General features: G+C 53.3%; 1 protein-coding gene across 1 annotated transcript; it reads right to left on the bottom strand.

Moving 5' to 3' along the window:
- Nucleotides 1-3,938: 3,938 nt before the first annotated feature.
- On the bottom strand, nt 3,939-7,216 carry NKX3-2 (NK3 homeobox 2). The gene is made up of 2 exons (XM_086705430.1): nt 6,148-7,216; nt 3,939-4,613 (listed from the first exon to the last, which is right to left on the bottom strand). The coding sequence occupies exons 1-2, from the start codon at nt 6,611-6,613 to the stop codon at nt 4,078-4,080; spliced, it is 1,002 nt and encodes a 333-aa protein (XP_086561556.1). The 5' UTR covers nt 6,614-7,216; the 3' UTR covers nt 3,939-4,077.
- Between the last annotated feature and the right edge of the window lie 13,230 nt (nt 7,217-20,446).

The following is a 20,446-nucleotide window of genomic DNA, read 5'->3' as shown; positions in this document are numbered from 1 at the left end:
TCCTCCGCCAGTGTTCGGGTTGAGGGGAGATGTCTAATTTTCTCCGCTGCTCAGGCTCGGCCGGCGGCAGCTTCCCCGGAGGCAGAGGCCGGAGACTACCTTTCCTGGCAAACACCGACGAAACGTGAGTGGAGGGTCGGCCTGGCCAGGATGGAGCTCCGGCGGCCGCAGAGTCGCAGGATCCCCGCGCGGTGGGACCTCTGCAGGCCTCGGAGGAGGTCTGGCCTCTGTGCGATGCTCGGTGCGGCGCTCCCACGCTTGCCACTTTCTGGGTCAGCAAAAGCTCCCCACTCCGGGCTGCCCTCAGACGCCGCCCCTCTAGGGGCGCAGCCCCTCGGGGTCCGGGGATCCAGACTGGGCTCTCAGAGGAAAAGGGAGATCTTGTGGGAGCCTTTCTCAGACCTTCTCGAACGAAGTCAACCTGTCCCTTTCCTAGCGCGGAGGACTGGCGAGTGGGCGCGGATTCTCTGCGGCCCGGAAGCCACTTATTTTCTGAAATGGAACTCATTCCTAAACTCCCCGGTTTGGCCCAGCTCTACCGAGATACGCCTTCGCGTCAGTGAGCCCCTCAAACCTAGTTGCTTGGAATTAGAGGAAGGTTGGGAGAGCCAAGGCCAACAGGCCAGGGGTTGGAGTTAAACACACACACACACACACACACACACACACACACACACACACACACGAGACATTTGGCAGCCTGTCATCCCAAATTTACTGCGCAGAGCCCAAGAATCATCGTGGGCTGAGCCTGAATCCTTGGGGCCGATTTCAGTGCAGGTACAGCTGTTCGCCCCCCTTCCCAGCCATTCCTCCCGCTATAGTTTACCCCTGTAAGTGTGCACGTCGTCCCCAACTGTACCGAAGGCCAGCGCTGAGATTCACTACGGGCCCCAAAGGATTGAGAAAGACGAAAAGGTACCCCCCCCCCAACATTGGGCTCAGCTGCAGCTCCGCTGGGAAATCAGGCCCCAAGGAAACCGACAGAGAACAGGGCACGCCAGGGGCGCAGAGAGTGAGTGGACTAAGGTCCCCTCCGTCAAGGTGGACAGGGAGCAGGACTGACTGTTTCTCCCTTTTTTTTTTTTTTTTTTTTTTTTTTTTAAGGCGGGGGTGGGAGTGGAGAAGGAAAAGGAAACTGAGAAAGTAGTACCGCCTGTTTCCAACAGGTCCCGCGTCCGCGGCCAGGGGCCCAGGTAAAGGTGCCGGTCTTGGGTCTCCCAAGTGCGTTGGGAAACCTCCCCAAGCCCGGCTGGACCCGCAGGCGGACTCCGACTCCACGAATCAGATCACAAGGCGCTGGTGGCAGGGCCAGCCGCGGGGGAGGTCAGAGGGAAACTGCCACAACCCGGGGCAAACTGAATTCGTTTGAGTCATTTTCCCCAGGCGTCTGGAGCCAGCCCGGCAGCGCTGGCCCTGGCGGGGAGCGGAGAGGCGACGCGAAGGGAGCAGGCGCCGCCGGGCCTACTCGAAAGAAAATCCCCAGTCCTGTCAACTCCAGAGCTGCAGGGGTGGAAGACAAACCTACCCGCCCTGGGCCCAAGTCACAAGTATCTGACATTTTCCCAGAGGGAAGTAATCGACCCTCTCCACCCACCCCACCCCCGCCGGGGAAACCTCTCGTTGTGGCGATCTCTGCGGAGAGGAAGGGCAGAGACTCTGGCATTATCGGAAATGTTCTTTCTACAAGGAAAATGCATTCGTGATTAATTATGAGGTTAAAATGGAATTTTTAAACATGCCAAAAAGGAACAAAATGATTGCAGGAACCACTTAGAAGGTAGTTGGACTCGGGGACAAGGGTGTGCATATCCCGAGGGCCTGTGCCTTTCCCTTTGCGCTTTGCTGTGTCCACAAACAGGAATCGGTTGGGTAAAGCCCAAGTCGCGACTGTCCACCCCGCTGCCTGCTGGGCCGAGCGGCCTGCAGACCCCTGGCCAAGGACTTTGGGCTACAAAGGCCTAGGGGTCTTGAGGCTGGAAAAGGTCACGGCCTGGGAGGAGGGCGGATCGGCCTTTCCGCGCCGGGTAAAATTGAAAGTAGCTAGGGCCTGGGTTTGGCTTTTCCCCGCTCCGGCGGCCGGCCGCCGGCCCCAAGGCCTCAGAGCCTCCAATGTGGCATTAACTCTTCCTTGCTCGACGCGGACCCAGCGGGAGGGGAGTGCAGCGGTGAGCATTTTGCTCTGGCCAGTCCTTGATAGCCTGGGGAGTCTGAACGGGGCCTGGGGGAGGCGGGGGGAGGGTTGTGTTCATCTGTAAAAGGTAAATAATAAATAACCCTCTCCCCACTCATTCTCTGCTTCCGCCTCAGGCTTCTGTGTGGGTCAGATGACAACGTGTCACAGAGAGAGTGGAATCGCTCTGGAACAAGGTAGAGCGCCATTTGCTCCCTGCCTGGGTCAGTTGACCCTCCCAGGGGGTCCCCTCATTATAGCCTTGTTTGCCCCTAGTCGCTTTAGAATTTCAGCTTCTTGCTAGCCTATTCTCCAAACGAAATGAAGACAGGGTCACTTACAGAAACGCTCGGAAAGTCGAAAGCAGAGAGGACATGGGCAGGTGCAGAAGTCAGCAGGTTAGGAGGGGATTGAAGCTGGGTGCAGGTTCAGTTTTGAACGATTTCCAGACTCAGAAACCAGTCCCACAGAAAAAAAAAAATAATAAAAGGGAATCCTAGGCATTTGCTCCCGATTTAGTGGGATTCATCTGTGACTTCTGCAAAATCTCCTAAATCGCCATTCCCTGAACTACATGGGTTTAAGCACTTTCTGAGGGGCTGGAAACACGGCCGCTTCCTCGAGGGGCGAGGCATCCTTGGTCCAGGACCGAAAAGTGGTTGGGAAAATGAGCCCCACACATTTTCATGGTACTGGATTCCCCAAAGCCAGACAGAGAGAGGCTCAGAGAAAACACGGCGTCCAAGAGGGCATGTTAAACTAAAAGTTTATAAATTAAAGGAAAAAAAAGATAAAGCGAATAGAGCTTCCAAACTTCACAAATCTTTTTAAAGTTAATATTCTAGATGAGTGCACAGTGCCCTTAAGGAGGCAAAAAGCGACGAGGCTGACAGGATCATCTGTCTTCGGGGCAGGGACAGGGATGACAGAATCCTGGGTCAGAACGCAAGAATCTCGGAGGATGGTGGGTAGGGACAGAGGGCCGGGTGGCTGAACAGCGAGGGATGCCATGGAAAGGCTGGTCAGGGATATTCACATTGAATACAAAAATAACCGTTATTTGAATACAAACAACTGAAAAGTGCTACAAGTTTTAACCTCCTTTAAAAAAATAAAAAGAAATACAGGAAAGTTTCTGTGAAGGGCTGCTGGGTTTGCTGTCTCCTGGTTTGGGGTTCCCAGGAAGCTCCCCAGTTGGTGGCGGCCCTGGACCTCGCAGGGGAAAGATTCCGGGGGGGTCTATGCCCTGCCCTGTGCTCAGAGGCTCCCGTCTTTACATTCAGCACCCAATAGGGCATCCCCACCCGAGCTGTGACATGGGGAGGGGTGGGGCAGAGGGCAGGAAAACCAAACCTTTCACGGTTCAAATCAACCCCATGGCTTGGGGCTCCTTGGGGCTGCCAGGGTTCCGCACCTCTTTGATACAAATGCAATTTCCAAAAAAAATAGATATGTAGATACACATAGATTGGTAGCATGGATACCATGAACTATTGTGGCCTAGCGCACGAGGCTCCCGGCTAGCCTGAAATTCTGGGGATTCAGGCTAAGTGATCTCCAGGAGTTCTTTCCGCTCCAGGGAAACGTGGTCTCCTGGCAGGTACAATCCACATCCAACTTTGTTGTGATAATAAATAATGTCCCAGAGCTTCCAGGCGGGCGACAGGGGAGCAAGGCCCCTAGGCCATAGGGTGCCTCTGTTCGAATTAGAAAAAGGCGCCCTCTCTGGACAGACTCAGTCCCGCTGCCAGGGCGCACTCCTGGAAGTCTGAGCCCAGGCTGGATTTCATCCTCCACTTGCCCCCTCCGCGGGGCGCCCTTGTGCAGAGCACAACCTGCACAGCCGTCCGCGGCCGTCCGGAACTGGGGCGCAGGGATCATTTGCTGCCTCGCCCCAGGCCGGCTCACTGGGTGCCCGCGGCGGCTGCACATGTGGAGAGTGCCCAGCCGGGGAGGCAGTAGTAAGGGTAATAGTAGGAGGGCTGCAGCGGCAGCAGCGAGGGTGGCCGCAGCACCTCGCCGGGCAAGTACTGTCTCTGGTCGTCGCGTACGAGCACTTTCACCGCCACCTTCTTGGCGGCGGGCGCTGACGCCAGCAGGTCGGCGGCCATCTGCCGGCGCTTGGTCTTGTAGCGACGGTTCTGGAACCAGATCTTCACTTGCGTCTCGGTGAGCTTCAGCGACGCGGCCAGGTCGGCGCGCTCCGGCCCGGACAGGTAGCGCTGGTGGTTGAAGCGGCGCTCCAGCTCGAAGACCTGCGCGTGGGAGAAGGCGGCCCGCGAGCGTTTCTTGCGCGGCTTGGGCGCCGCGGGCTCCTCCTCCTCCTCCGCGCCGCCCGCCGGTCCGCCGCCACCGCCGCCGCCGCCTCTGCCGCACAGCGCCGGGACGCGTGCGCTTCCGGGGCCCACAGCGTCGTCCTCGGCCCTCGGGCTGCGGTCGCCTGCGGATCCCAGGGGGAACAGAAACAACAGACCGTCAGCGCCGCAGAGAAGCGAGGTCGGGCCTCGACCGTGGGGGTGGGGTGGGGTACGGAAGTACACTTTGATCCCCGAAGAACGCTTGGGGAGGGTGTGTAAGCCGCGGGTCCCCGGCAATCAGTCTCGGAACCCTGCCCCATAGTTTCTCGCATTTAGGCCTGTCCTGCGAGGGAAACGCACTCAGCCGCCTCATCCACGCTGCGTGGCCAACATCCAGCTCCCTGCCTTCTCTGGGCCCCAGGCTCCCCTCGGGGTCGTGGGGCACTGGGGCCTGAGCACCTCCTCCGTTCTCGGCGCTGAGCCCTAGGGTTCTAGACTACTCCCCTCCCTGGGTTCCCCGGCCTCCCCGCACTCACGCTTACACACACAGTCGCAGCACACAGGCGTCCACTGCACACAAGGGGATGGTGGGGGCCCGAATCCCCGGGACAGAAGTATTCGGGACCTAACCCACCCACCCACCTACCCCCAAGCACCCGGAATTCTGCGGCGGCCGTGGCAACAGGCTGCTCCAAAGCCTTGGTGGGCTTCTCTCTCTCTCTCTCTTATTGCAAGCAAATGAGGGGAGGGCTAGGGACCGAGGGTGAAGAGAGGGAGGTGCCCCCGCTTGGAGTCCCTGAACCCCAATCCGACGCCAGCTCCTCAGCTTCCTCCTGGATCTCCACACAGTCCCCTAACAGAGAGGTCCAGAGCTCCGGCCTCTGGCAAACACTATTTACTTGGAGCCAGCGCGAGGCCTACAGCGGGATCCGGCCGCCAGGCATAGGAACAGGGGTCTTTCCGACCAAATGACCTGCCAGCCCTAGCTGAGGCTGTCCCTCTCCCTGCTACCTTTGGGGTGACCCACACCAAGCCCTTCTGTCTTCAGCTAGCTGCAGGGTTTGTGGCCAAGGTCTTCGCTCCTCCGCCCTTCCCGGCTCTCCTGACCCTGGGGTCTGGGAGAGTTAAATAAGCCCCCCCCACCCCCACCCCCCAAAGCCCAGGCTGGGCGGATGGACGACCTCGGTACCACTTAGGGGTCGCCCTCACCACCTATCCTTGAGCTGAGGGCCGGGCCCTGGGCGTTTCTGCTTTATGGGCCAGGGGCCAGGGCACTGGCTACCCGAGGTCTCTGGGCCCCGGCTCTTCCCTGCCGCTGATTCGGGGGATCTGGACCCAGACACGGCCGAAGCACTGGCGACGCACTTAAAGCCAGGGCGCGGCGTTTTTTTCCTAGCCCAGGCTAGGGCACATTTGTCCCTGGACCTCTCAGGCCTCACCGCAGGACGCAGAGCCCTGCGGAGTTTCTCGGTTCTCTCTCGGGCTCAGTTCCCGGAGGATCAGAGCAGTCCGCGCCAGCGCCAATAGCTTCGGTCCCCGACCAGCCACGGGGCCCCAGAGCGCAGGGTGCACACAGCAGGCCCACCCCACTCGGTGTGTTTGCCCTCCTCGCCCGACACCCCCCCCCCCCCCCACTCCGCCCGGCCCGGCCCCCTTCCCCGCGAAGCCCAGGCAGACCTGAGACGCTGGCCGACATCTCGCTGTCGCTCCGGCCTGCGGCTTCCTCCTCCAGGTCCTTGGCGGCGGGCAGCTCGCAGACCGGCTGGCCGAGGCCCAGCGTCCCCCCTGCGCGGCTGGCCGCGCTGGCCCCCGGCGCGTCCGCACAGCGCCGCCCGCCCTCGTTCTCCTCGCTCAGCGCCGAGTCCGAGTCCCAAGCAACCAGGCTCTCCGCGGTCCGCCCTGCAGCCGTTCTGGTCCCCGCCGGCGACGCCAGCAGAGAGTCCTCCGCGCCCCCCAGAGCGCCCGCGTCTGTCTCCCCGAAGAGTCGCCAGCAGCAGACAGCGGGAGCCTCAGCCACTGGCACCGCGGTGCCCCCGGGCACCGGGCGCCCCTCTGGCGCGGGCAGCCCGCCGCGCTCCTCTTTCTTGTTGAGGATTGCCTGGATGGAGAAGGGCGTCAAGGTGTTGGCGCCGCGCACAGCCATCTGCGCCGCGGGCCGGAGCGGCCGGCCGGCCGGGCGGCTGGGGCGCGGGGCAGCTCCGAGCTGGACGGAGCGCGCGGGCCGCCGCAGCGCGAGTGAGCCGGGCGCGCGAGGCCCCTGCAGCCCACTCCTGCGCGGCCCAGCAGCCCCCGCCCCCCTCTGGCCCGGGATCAGCGCCGACCCTCACCCCCACTTCCGAGGCCCACCCCGCGCGGAGACCCCCCTCCCCCCCAATCCAGCGCCAGACGCTCTCCTTTCGCAGCTCAGCTGGATTATCTCATCGCCTCGCGCCCTTAGGGGCGGGCCGGGGTCTGCCCCCTCCGAGGATGCGGAGGGCGGATCGGCGGGGCCCCCGCAGCGGCCGCAGTCCCCTTCTGGGCGCCTCCGGGGCGCACGGCCCGAGTCACTTTTTTCTTTGCGCCTCGGTCTCTTCCCGGGCTGCAGGATTTCGCTCCTGGCCCGTCCTTTCCCTCCCCGTTGGTCGGGCTCTTCCGGAGCCCACCCCCAGCGGCGGCGGCGACGACGGCGGCCTCTGGATTCCGAGAGGCGCGGGGCACCTTTTTACCCCCTGCTCTGGTTTTATCTGTTTCTTCTCTCTTTCCTTCCCCGGCGTTCCACCGTATCCCCCCCCTCCCGCCCGGGTGTCATTCCTCACCGCTGAGTGACAGCCTCGCGCCACGCCCCTTCACTGGGCCGTCCCGGGCCCTCCCGGCCGCCTATTGGCTGGCTCCAGCTGGGCGACGTTGACTTTAACAGACAAAACTGGGCACGTTGCGCCGAGAAAGTCAGGGTCTGACTTAACCCCTTTCCTCCCAAGCCCCGGTCCTCGAAGCATCCTCCGGCGACTGGGAGGCTCACCCACCCACACACTCTGTCCGAGAAACCACGTGTCTTACCGCTGCGGAAGGATCCGCCTATTCCAGCGCTCTTATGGAACACGATATTTAATAGTCGAGATCTGGCGGTGGGAGTGTGGGGAGGGGGGAAATCCAAAATAACGCAGTTCGGTAAATCGCGCGCGCAGTTTTCCGTTCTCTAGGAAGGTCCAAAGAGAAGAACAGAATGCTGCTGCTTTTTTTTAAAACCTCTATGTTACATTTTCGTGGCTTCCTCATTGCTAATTCTTTCCGCTGAAATTATCAGTTAATTAAAATCATTAGAAATATTGTTTTTCCTTCTTCACCTTACTTTATTTGATTCGATTACTGTAGAGCAATCAAAAAAAAAAAAAAAAGGTGGTTCAGTTAGAGGACTAAAGTCAGGCGAGAAATGAGAAGGCATCTTTGGGAGAGTGTCTGGAAATCGCGCGGTCATTTCCCTGGACGGTTAATACTGAACCTAATTGGAGCTTGTTACACTTTGCACCAGGATGGAGGAGAAAAAAAAATCTTTCCATTTGTTCTTTACATATTCTTTTACTTGTGAGTTGAATGAGATTAGAAAAGATATGTGTTTGCTTAGAGGACTGTATAGATATTACTGTGGCAATGATCTTCACTTGACGACATGAAATTCTCTTAAAAAAGTAAGTCCTGGACTGTTTTACATAACAGAAGGAACCAAGCTAAGAAACACAAATGTTGTGGCATGAAAACATTTGTTACTTATTTACGTTATTTATTTTTAAATAAAAAAATTTGCTCAAGTGACATGTTACTGTCTTCCATAATTTTACCGAAGGTGTAACAACGCCAGAGACACAATTTGAACCACTGAGTATGTTTAAAGAACCGTGATTTTGGTTTAGTAAATGCTGGGATTGGTGTTGTTGGTGTCACTAAAATAAATAACATTTCCCCCTGTTTTTGCTGTTTCTTGTTGTGCACGGCAGTGTGAAATACATGCACTATTCATAATTTTCGGGCTCAGGGTGTACGTTTGGGAGGGCTTTGCCGTGTCTACATTTTTCCAGCACTTTAGCTACATGATGCTTTGTTGCATCCCACACACGGCGGTGCAGATCCGTTAGTGTACTTGGGTGAAAAACTCGCACTTGAAGAGATCATTGCCCTTTACAGCTCTTTAGGATTACATCACTTTTAAGGGAAAGGTGCTTGAATTTGGTGTTAGCATCTGGCCAGTGTAAGGAACGGACGCTCTTCAGGCCGGGAGGGGAACAGAACAGAATGCTCGTGAGGTTTCAAAAGAAAGCGTGTCCTTTCCTCCCTCCCGCTGACCTTTATTTACTCTGTAAATGACCTCCCTCCCCCACCGTCCTGTTATTCTCTGGGGAGCGCATCCAGGAGGAGATTGACACAGGTCGCCCAGAAGGTGAGAGATGGACAGGTGTGAACTGTGCTCCCAGAACAGCTATGCGTTTGTGGGGTCAGGACTTGGCGTGGACAAACAATAGAGTTCCGCACCCACAGGCAACCGGGATGTTTTGGAGGTCGAATGACCTAGTATCAGGGTAAGTTTGGGGGCTGCACCAAGACTCACTTGAAAATAGTAACTACTATTTCCTTGCCCCTCACACGTATTTATTTATTTATTTTTTTTTTTAAGAAACCCAAATCAGAGCAGGATCTGCCCTTTGCCAGTCTACGGCAGAGGCTGACAAGGCGTTAAAGAGGCAGTTCGGTGATTTTGAGTTGTCCGTTTTTCGTGCGTGCCCGGAGCGCAGGAAAGTGGCCGCATTCCGAGACTTCAGCAGGCGAAAGCGACAGAGACTCGTGTCATCTCCGGGCAACTGCGGCGGCTGAGGACCTGTAGGTCTGGTGAGTGGCTGCAGGCTGGGCCGGGAGGTGGGTAAAAGTACACCGGTGTCGAGCTACAACTAGAAGCTGCTCCTGGTAAGGCGTTGGCAGGCGGGTGAAAAGGTTTTGGGGGACGGTGAGCAGACGTAGTAGTAGGCAGAGGTTGCCCGGGATACGTGCAGAGTCCAGGCCGGTGAGTGGGGGCGTGTGGCCAAGGCTCCGCAGGTCAGCGCGCGTAAGGGCCGCGGGTCGGCGGGGAAGGGGCGCGTCCGCGCGGGCGCAGGGCCCCGCTTCCGGAGCTCGGAGGGCGGTGGGCCCCGGGCGCGGCCGCGAGCTCCTGGAACCCCGCGGCTGCCTGACCGCGCCTGACCTTCCGTCGGCGCCGCGCTCTGGCCTGGGCCGGCCCCGCGGATCGGCGGAGCCGGGAGCCCCGGCAGCCGGCCAGCCTTCGAGGAGGCGGCCGGGGAGCTCCGCGCCCGAGCCTTCCTCCCCGGCCCCTCGCCCGGCTCTCTCCTAGTCCTCCCCTCCTTCTTCCCCCCCCTCCCACCCCGCTCTCCGCTCCCTCCTCCGCAGTTCGGTTCTTGCGCGCCCCCTGCCCAGCTGCGCCCTCCCGCCCCGGGCACTGCACTGCTCCGCAGCGCTGCTGGGCGGCGAAGCCTGCGCGGGCCGCGGGCGCAGGGTGGGAGGGGGGTGCGGGAGACGTGGGGGCCGGGGAGGGGGGACCCGGCTCTCCCGCGCGCACCGAAAGCTGACGCGCACGTCCCGGCGCTCCCCCGGACCTGAGTCCGCCGGCATTTTCCCGCGGGGCCACCGGGGGCGCGCCCCTGCCGCCCTCCACCTGCGCCCTTGGCCGGCCTCGGTTTCCGGGGGAAGAGACCGCCTTCTGTGCCCGGAGTGGCCCGAGGGAGTGGGAGGCCACGCGGGACTCGGCCCTCAGACGCCGATGACCTTGACTGAAGTCACCTGCTTTCTCTAGGCCAAGGTTTCCAATCCTTTAAAACGAGGGCTTGTATCTGGTGCCCTACGAGGCCGCTGCGGAACGGCGCGAACTGGCGAGCAGGCGGGAGGGGGGAAGCGCGCAGGCCCGCGGAGCCAGGTCTAGGTAGAGGCTGCGCCGGGGACTGACCGCCTGTCTCCACCCGCACTTGTCCACCTCCACCTCCCCCAGGCTTCTGAGGGCACTTGAAGCACCCGCAGCACCCCAAGCCCCAAGCTCCGTGCCGCTTTCCTGGCAGCAGACCTCAGCTCCTGGCCTCCCGTGTCAGGGCTTTTCACAAATGTGGTCCGGGTGTATCAGTCTGAAGACAGCAGCTTTACTGCGGACCAAGGGAGTTTTACATTTAAACAGGTGTTGTTTACCAACGTGGACCAGCAGTCATGGCCTATTGTGTTATTTAACCTACACAAGCCTGGGCGCGTGGTTAGTAGAAAACATTGTTATCCCCATTTTATAGGTTAGTAAACTGAGGCGGGGTTTAAAAGCGGCGAAATCAGGATTCAGTTCTGACTTTGTCAAAAGCCAGTCTGGTTGGGTTTTCTACCCTAACCGTTGTCTTCTCAAACCTCCACATTTATTCTCATTAAACGTTTTCCGTGGCCTTCCCTACGCATTTCTGTTCTACTCATTCATCAGAAAAGGAGCTCAGAACTCAAGGAAATCACAGAAAGAATCCAGGCAGGCAAGCCTAACGATTTTTTTCTGTCCCGGGCATTTGGAAATAAAGGACGCTAAGGCCTGCACATCTGAACCTAAACCTTGTTGTATACAAACAAAGAAACACAGCATTATCATTATAATCAACAAACTAAACCGTGCGTAGAGGGAGACAGCCAGGTGATGGAAGTTGGTTGGGTTCAGAAATAGGGGACCTGTGTTTGCTCGCGGCTCTGGGATGCAGTGATACGACCTCACGAAAGACGCTTTGGAACTTCGTTTTCCTACCTGTAAAAAGTCAGGACTGGAGATCACCTCTCCTGGTTGAAAAAGCCCTGGGCCGACTCCCGAACCCGCCCGGGTACAGTGGAGGACGGGCGCCACCTAGCGGGCGCCCCTGAGGGATGTGTGGCGTACCCGTGTAGAGACGGGCCGGGATAAGCAGCTTAGGCAGGAAGAAAATGTTGGCTTCACAAAACGGGATGTCTTTGCTCCTAGTTTTCTGTTTCCAGAGCCTCACGTTGTCCGTGATGTAGCAGCGGGGGTGTTCCATTTTAAAAACTCACGCAGGGGCGCCTGGGTGGCGCAGTCGGTTAAGCGTCCGACTTCAGCCAGGTCAAGATCTCACGGTCCGTGAGTTCGAGCCCCGCGTCGGGCTCTGGGCTGATGGCTCGGAGCCTGGAGCCTGTTTCCGATTCTGTGTCTCCCTCTCTCTCTGCCCCTCCCCCGTTCATGCTCTGTCTCTCTCTGTCCCAAAAATAAATAAATAAACGTTGGAAAAAAAAAAAAAACTCACACAGACGCGTTCGGGACCCCCCACTGGAGACTTTCCCACTCCAGGCCAGGGGAAGATTGGAGTCTGGAGGGACGTACACGGGCCAGTTTCAGAATCGAAGTGGTTGCAGTGGGGAGAGTCCAGACACCTCCTGGCCTAACAGCCCCTCCATCCTCTGTGCTGGCTCCGCAGGCTGCCTCTCCAGAGTGCTGGCTCCAGGCTCCTGATGGATGGTCATATAGAGCACACGCTCTCAGTGTGTTTAAATGGTGCGGTAGGAAGGTTTTTCTGTTTCTTCGGAAACTTCTTCAGGACACTAATTGGGGATATATCGCCCTAAACATCGGAAAGTTCAGGCATTAAAACGAACCCATCTTGTCCCTCAGGTTGTTATTTTCTCATTTGGGTTGTCGGTTGGGCGGTGGATGATGATGGTGATAATCTGAGGAGTGGGGAGGTTAAGTCACAGGAGCAGGTTTGAGTAGATAAAGAGGAAGATGTTATGTGCTGCTGCTTGGTCGAGTCTGAGATGCTTGTAAAATACAAAGTCTTCTGGGGGCGCCGGGGTGGCTCAGTCTGTTAAGCATCCAACTTCGGCTCAGGTCACGATCTCACGAACCTCTTTGTGGGTTCGAGCCCCGCGTCTTGTTCTGTGCTGACAGCTGGAGCCTGGATCCTGCTTCAGATTCTGTGTCTCCCTCTCTCTCTGCCCCTTCCCGCTCATGCTCTATCTGTGTCTCTCAAAAAATAAATAAATGTTTAAAAAATTAAAAAATACAAAATCTTCGGGGCCGCCTGGGTGGCTCAGTTGGTTGGGCATCCGACTTCAGCTCAGTCATTGGGCGTGAGATTCGAAGCCGAAAGAGATACGGAGGAAGAGATTTTTAGAGGGAAAAACTAGTGCCCAGAGCACATGGTGGGGAGAGTCGGTGAGCTCAAGGCCCCGGACACGACACTCCTGTGGCCAGAGTGAGGGGGGAGGGGCAGAGTGGTCAGAGACCAGACAGCACAGAACTTTATAAGCCACAGTCAAGGGGGTGACCTTTATTCTAAGCATGATTGGAAGCCACAGGAAGATCGGAGGCCCAGAGCTAACTGAATATGAGTTGCATCTGGCTGTTCTGCAACAAAAAGATTCAGGCGGTGGCGAGTGGAGAATTGGGGAGACCAGCTAGAAGCTAGTGAGTCCCTTAGGAGGTGCTAGAGATAGAAGAAGAGATGGAGGGAAAAGCCAGATTTGGCATCTGTTCTGGTGGTATGGTTTTTAATGGGTTTTATTTTTAAGTAACCTCTACGTCCAATGTGGGGCTCGAACTTACGACCCCAAGATCCAGAGTCACCTGCTCCACTGACCGAACCAGCCAAGTACCACAGGAGTGTGTTCCTTTTACTGATTTCTTTTAAAAAGTCATGGTAAAATGATTATAACATACAATTTACCACCTTAACCATTTTGACGTTTGCAGCTCAGTGGCATTTCCGTACATTTACGTTGCTGTGGGACCATGACCCCCGCCCATCTGCAGAATGCATTCTTCTTGCAGAACTGAAGCTCCTTGAACCGTACTCGTGAAATAAGCTCCCATTCCTCGGTAGCCTCCATTCTACTTTCTGTCTCTACACATTTGACTACGTTAATTTCTTCCTGTAAACGGAATCCTTCACTGTTTGTCCTTTGGCGACTGGCTTATTTCACTAGCGTATTTCACTGGCTTATTTCATTAGCATAATGGCCTCATGTTTCATCCATGTTGTAGCATATGTCAGAATTTCTTTTCTTTTTTAAGACTGAATAATACCCCATTGTATGCATATATACCCCATATTAAACAATTCATTCATCCCTCAGTGGACACTTGGGTTGCTTCTATACATTGGCACCATTGTGAATACTGCTGATATAAACATGGGCTTACAAACGTCTCTTCAAGACCCTGGTTTCAGTTCTTTTGGGTATATACCCAAAAGATCATATGGTAACTGGATCATATGGTAACTTGTGTTTAATTTTTTGAGGAATCCCAATGCTGTTTTCCATAATGGCCGCACCATTTTACATTCCCATCCACAGCGGCCACGGTTCCAGTTTCTCCACATTGTTGGCAACACTTTTGTTTCTTGTTGTGTTGTGTTGTTTTTGCTAGTAGCCATGCTAATGGGCAAGAAGTGGCATTTCACTGTGGTTTTGATTCTCATTTCCCCAGTGATTAGGGACATTGAGCTTGTTTTCATATGCTTATTAGCCGTCTGAGTATCTTCTTTGGAGATGGTCTCTTCTGGTCCTTTGCCCATCATTGAAGTGGCTGGTTTTGTTTTGTTTTCTTTCGTTATTTTTTTTAATGTTTATTTATTTTTGAGAGAGAGAGAGACTGAGTGTGAGCAGGGGAGAGAAGGTGAGAAATAGTCATTTTGGACAACGGGGAAGGAAGATTCCAGGGTAAGGTAGAACAGCTGGGCAGGATTGAGGGAGTCTTTGAGACTCACATGCCTACACCAAAATTGTGACCGGTTAGCACAGATGTGTCCTTCTGTCCAGCTACATTCCCCGGCTCTGGGTAAAACAAAACAAAACAAAACAAAACAAAACAAACCCAAAAGCCAAAGAATGAAAAGAAAAAAGAACAAACAGGTAGACTGGTAAACAGTTGGGCTTCCCGAGGTCGGGGTGTTGCGGGGCCGTGAACAGAGAACAAGACAGCTGGGGATTTCAGGCTCGGAGCCACGGAGTCGAAGCTGGATCAGGGCAAAATGACGACACGAGGAAGGTGATGGATAGATTTAAGATCGACGGCTTAGAAGTTCTGGAAGAGTAAGATGCGTGCTGGAGCATGCGTATCAGGGATATGAGTTGGAAAGAGCCGTAGTCACAGATTGGGGAAATTAGTCAAGACTTCACAGGTACTCAAGTTGTCAGTGACACCGAGGTCAAGGGTGACGGCGTCCGGTGGAGGCGTTGATCACTGAGGGTGCTCTCCGGCCTTATCTCCCCCAATATTTCTTATTTCTTATGTCTGCCGTGATGTTCCCACGAAACCCTCCAACCTTGGCTCCTGTTTCTTCCACCTACCCGCCATCTGCCCTATTCCTCATGGTGGAGATCCCACTGACCCACAAAGTTGGCAAAGAACACGGAAGCAGGAAAATGTACTTTTTTTTTTTTTCAAAGATACTGTCCTCCACCTGCCAAGCTCAGCTCACGTATTGCTTTAGTTCGGAGTCCTTCTGCTCCCCTCCCACCCGTTCCTGTTGTGACCTTTCCCTCCCGGAAACGAGGAAACCCAGTGCTTCGGAATGATTTGCTGGGACACCTGACCTGAGCACTTTGTCTTTAATTAGAGCAACTCATCTGGGCAAATTGCCGCCCAGCGATGATTAACAAAGATACTTCATTCGAAAGTGTGGCTTTTTTAGAATAGCGTTTCCTACATTACAGTATTTGATACCCTTTTCACATTTTTTTTTACCATCTGTAGCCACCTGTCATCATTAGTTGCTTAATAGATTTATTTAAATGACTATTTTTAAAAACTCTTTTTTTTTTGGTTTATGTATTTATTTTAACAGAGAGAGCTGGGGAGGGGCAAAGAGAGGGAGAAAGAATCCCAAGCAGGCTCCATGCTACAGGTGCAGAGCCTATCAGGGGACTCAAACTCACAAACCGTGAGATCATGACGTGAACCCAAGTCAAGAGTCAGATGATTAACCGACTGAGCCACCCAGGTGCCCCTAAATGACTACTTTTTAAACTTGAAACGGGGCGCCTGGGTGGCTCAGTCAGCAAGCGTCCGACTTCAGCTCAGGTCATGATCTCACGGTTCGTGAGTCCGAGCCCTGTACCAGGCTCTGTGCTGACAGCTCACAGCCTGGAGCCTGCTTCGGGTTCTGTGTCTCCCTCTCTCTCTGCCCCTCCCCCACTCATGCTCTGTCTCTCTCTCAAAAATAAATAAACATTTAAAAAAATTAAAAAAAATAAACTTGAAAAAGATTTATTTTCAAAAGAACCTTTGTAGAAAGAGCATGTATTTGGATATAAGTATGTAAATAAATGGGGCACTGGGAACCTCTTGCCAAGTATAATCTGAAAAAACATGGAATGCCAATAAAACAGCATTAGTAAACTAGCTGGGTAGAATGGGATGCCAAAGACTGGGGGCCTGAGGTTGGCTCTCTTACAGGAGCAGCTCGTCGTGTGCTGGAGAGACAATACAACGTACAGGCGTCAACCTGAGACTCTCTCTCTGACCTAATGAAAAAGACTGAAAGGGAGTTGACCCAACAGAAATGTGCAGGTACGTTCTCCAAAGACATGTACCAGAATGTCCATAGCCTCGTGTTCTAGTTTCCAAAAACCTGGAAACCACGCAAATGCCCATTCAGAATATCATGGATAAATCACGTATGATGTAATCCCAGAATAGGATTCTATGCAGCAATGAAAACCACCAGTCTACAGCCACAGGCAGCCACAGGGATGAATCTCATAAACACAATGTTTGTTTGTTTGTTTGTTTGTTTGTTTGTTTCTCTTTCCTTTCCTTTTTTTTTAATTTAAATTTTAGTTAGTTATCATACAATGCAATATTGCGTTTAGGAGGAGAATTCAGTGATTCATCACTTCCATACAACACCCAGTGCTCATCCCAACAAGTGCCCTCCTGAATGCCCATCACCCATCTAGACCATCCTCCACCCATGTCCCTCCATCAAATCTGGGTTTGTTCTCTATAGTTAAGAGTCTTGTGATTTGTTTCCCTCTTCTTTCCCCCCACTTTCCGTATGTTCATCTGTTTGTTTCTTAAATTCCACATATGAGTGAAATCATGTGGGATTTACCTTTCTCTGGCTTATTTTGCTTAGCATAATACATTCTAGCTCTATCCATGTCATTGCAAATGGCAAAATTTCATTCTCTTTGATGGCTGAGTAATATTCATATATACGTGTGTGTGTGTGTGTGTGTGTGTGTGTGTGTGTGTGTGTGTGTGTATATATATTCATGTCTTCTGCCCATTTCTTTACTGGGTTGTTTGTATTTTGGGTGTTGAGTTAGATAAGTTCTTTATAGATTTTGGATACTAACCCTTTATCGGATGTGTCATTTGGGAATATCTTCTCCCATCCCATAGGCTGCCTTTTCATTTTGTTGATTGTTTCCTTTACTGTGCAGAAGCTTTTTATCTTGATGAAGTCCCGATAGTTCCCTTACCTTCAGTGACTTAAACACAGTGTTTCAAATGACTCCCTGTCGCATCCCCAGTGCCTGGAGGCGGGGGTGGGGGGATGGGGGGGGAGTGTCTGGCACATCATAGGCCCTTGGCAAATATTTATTGAGTGTATGGTCTCATTTGATCCTCATACAACACAATGAGACTGGTGGGACAGGAATCAGAATTTCTAGTTACAGATGAGGAACCTGAGACTCAGAGGAGCCAAGTGGTTTATTCAAGGTCATCCAGAGCATGGCCACTGCATTGGGATGCCTGCTCTGTAAACGGGTTAGTTCTCCATCATCCTCAGTTACATAGCTCTTCCCCTAGCTTTTTAACACAAATAACATATTTCAGTTTCTTTTGTTGTTGTTAAATCATCTTCTGAGGCCCAACTTGGAGATGTTTATTTCCATTATGAGATATTTTGGACCGGGCTTTGAAAGGGAAAGGGCCAGAAGGCTGTGCTTTCAGAGAAAGGGGTGTAGGGTGGGGGAGAAAGCTCACTGGGGAGATTTATGTCAAAGAATTACAGCGAACTGTCATTCTGTCTGAGTAAGTGTGGCGAGGAACAGGAAGGGCGAAAACAGGATGTCGTGGTAGCACGTGGACTTCATGGAATGTCAGATGAACAGATGGGCCTGAGCTGTCCTGGGAACTGTCAAAGGAATAAGCTCGAGGAGGCTTTGGAGAAATCCCTGCACAAGTGCAGGTGACCTGGGCTGGAGACACGTGCTTCTTGTAGGTCAGAAAGGATTCTTAGTGAAGTACACAAAGGCAAAGCAGTGGTATCTTCTGTCTAAGCTACGACTCTGCAGTCAGTCCAGATTCAGGCCGGAAGGAAGTAGGGTTCCGGGGATTGGAGAGGGGACACATTTATTGAGACATGGATTTCACTTAAAGGTTAGATTTGCTTTTTTTTAATTTCAAGAACCCGAAACAACTAAGTGTATCCTTTTAAACGCCAATCGTGTTTACTGGGGAAAGAATTTTTTAAAGGACCAGAGGGCCCCCACAATGACGGGGGTGAAATGAACAACGGTGTCTGAGGGCAAACAGGGACGCGTGAGCCAAAAATAGGAAAAGGCAGGTCTTGCTGAATACTTCTTTTCGGTTGAAAAACTGTTGACTATTTCAAGTAAGGCTTGCGGAAGACTGACAAATTGGTTTCTGCAAATAAAAACAACTCTGAGTTTTGATGATAAACTCATTTTGAAAAGATGACAAAAAAAAAAAAAAGGCATTGCATGGATTCCGCGAGTGGTCATAGGAAACACATTTATTAAAAGCGAGCGGAGAGGCTGATCCGTCAGGAGATATAAACTGAGTCAATGAGGACACAGACTTCTGCAGAGGCTTTGAAAAATGTATTTGGAGTTTCCGCTTTAGGAACCATGGCACAGAAGGAATTTAGCAAGGCCCTACTGCAACGAAACGCCCAGATGCTAGATGAATTACATACCGGGATTGCAGACGTCAAGTGCAAGCAGACGTCAAGTGCATTGCTGAGCTTGCTGGAGAACGAGGGAAATGTACAAGCCGCCCGTTGTTCCTGGGTGCAGAGAAGGGTGTGGGGGGGTGAGTCGTCAGGAGTGTGACGTGTGCCAATTACTAAGCTACTGTTTCTTCATCGCGGAGCCACGCCTCTCGATGCTGCTTTGTGGCATCGGGACCGGCCATCTGCAGCCCCGGTTTCTCCCTGGGCGGCTGGCTCTCCACCGTCTGTCAGCTGGAGGCACTAAAAAGAGACTGAGGCCGAAGCCGGGGAAGGGATTTGCTGCTTCCTGTTGGCTCCCTCTACCCTTGCAACGTTTCTTCGCCGCAGCGGTGGCAGCTGATGGGTCACCGTTGGCTTCAGTGTCCGATTTTTCCTCAGTCTCCTGGAACGAGCCCCCCCTGTCCTGTGTCGGGCATGCCAGCACCACCCGGACAGCCTTGCTGCTGAGTCTGAGTCCCTGAGCTCTGCAGGGCTTCCCCTCCGTCTCCTGCCACACTCAGTCTTGTCTTTGCGTTCCCCCAAGCCACGCTGGGGTGACGGTTGCTTTCTGAAGTTACTCTGTATTACGTCTCTGTGTCCCCCTTGAGCTTGTTAGTCAAAGCCAGTTCCCTCTATTAAATGATTTATTACAATAACTGATGTGGGTTCTCATATCCGACTGGACCGTGATGAAACAGGTCTAAAATGATTTGCTGTACTGCTGGTGGGAATGCAAACTGGTGCAGCCACTCTGGAAAACAGTATGGAGGTTCCTCAAAAAATTAAAAATAGAACTACCCGGGGACCCAGCAATTGCACTACTGGGTATTTATCCAAAAGATACCAAAATGCTGACTCAAAGAGGCACATGCACCCCAATGTTTATAGCAGCGCTATCGACTGTTGCCAAATTATGGAAAGAGCCCAAATGTCCATCGACTGATGTGGTATTGGGACCCCCCTCCCTCCCCCCACCCCCGGTGGCTCAGTCGGCTAAGTGTCTAACTCTTGATTTCGACTCAGGTCATGATCTCACAGTTCATGAGTTCGTCTCATGCTGATAGTGTAGAGCCTACTTGGGATTCTCTCTCTAAAAAAGAAAAAAAAAAAAAAGAAGATGTGGTCTATATACACAATGGAATATTACTTGGCGATCAAAAAGAATGGAATCTTGCCATTTGCAACAATGTCGATGGAACTAGAGTGTATTATGCTAAGCGAAATAAGTCAGAAAGAGGTAAATATAGTATGATTTCACTCATGTGGAATTTAAGAAACAAAACAGGTGAACACAGATGAATAGAAGGAAACAATAAGGTAAAAACAGAGGGAGGCAAACCATAAGAGCCTCTTCAATACGGAGAACAAACTGAGGGTTAATGGGGGTGGGGGTGGGTGGGGAATGAGCTGGATGGGGGATGGGCATTCGAAAGGCACTTGGGATGAGCACAGGGTGTTATATGTCAGTGATGAACCACTGAATTCTACTCCTGAGACCAGTATTTCACGGTATGTTAACTAACTTAAATTTATAAATAAAATCAAAAAATAAAATGATTTGCTATAATGTAATACGAAGAATATGATTACCATCAGGCCTTTAATCCGATACTGAGAGATGCCCTGAGAAAGGGATTAGGTGACCTGGAGCTAGAAATTTCCAGGCAAACAAGTGATGGCTTTTGCTAGAGACTTGATACTCACAGAATGCTTTTAGCGGGATGTAGCTGGGCCCTCCAGGATCGCTTGTAGCAACAACACAGCAAACAAACGACCCCCACCCCTTGGAATCTGTGATTTATGGGCATAGCTCCCTGGAAAATGTCACACAGGCTGTGTTGCCCTCTGGGGAGGGATGTGCCATGACTGAAACGTCTTCCTTCTGTGTAAGCAATGGAGCTGCAGGTGGTTTTTAGAGACCTTATCTGCCAACGTGGGTACGTGCGTGTCCTGGCCCAGACCTCCATGCTTGAGTTGTGCCCAGCAGCTATGCGTGTGCTTGACGTCGTTACAACCCTTGACGCTGG

Source organism: Puma concolor, chromosome B1 (assembly GCF_028749965.1).
Source record: "Puma concolor isolate L17-30 chromosome B1, mPumCon1.1.hap2, whole genome shotgun sequence".
In the NCBI taxonomy this organism is placed as follows: Eukaryota; Metazoa; Chordata; class Mammalia; order Carnivora; family Felidae; genus Puma; species Puma concolor.
Note: the sequence above shows the minus strand (reverse complement) of the source record. Positions and strands in the feature narration are given on the sequence as shown.

Excerpts from the sequence above, each read along its gene's own strand:
- NKX3-2 (XM_086705430.1), bottom strand. The coding sequence starts at position 6,613 with ATGGCTGTGCGCGGCGCCAACACCTTGACGCCCTTCTCCATCCAGGCA. Across the intron at positions 4,614-6,147 it reads GATGTCGGCCAGCGTCTCAG|GCGACCGCAGCCCGAGGGCC; the intron begins GTCTGCCTGGGC and ends TGGGATCCGCAG.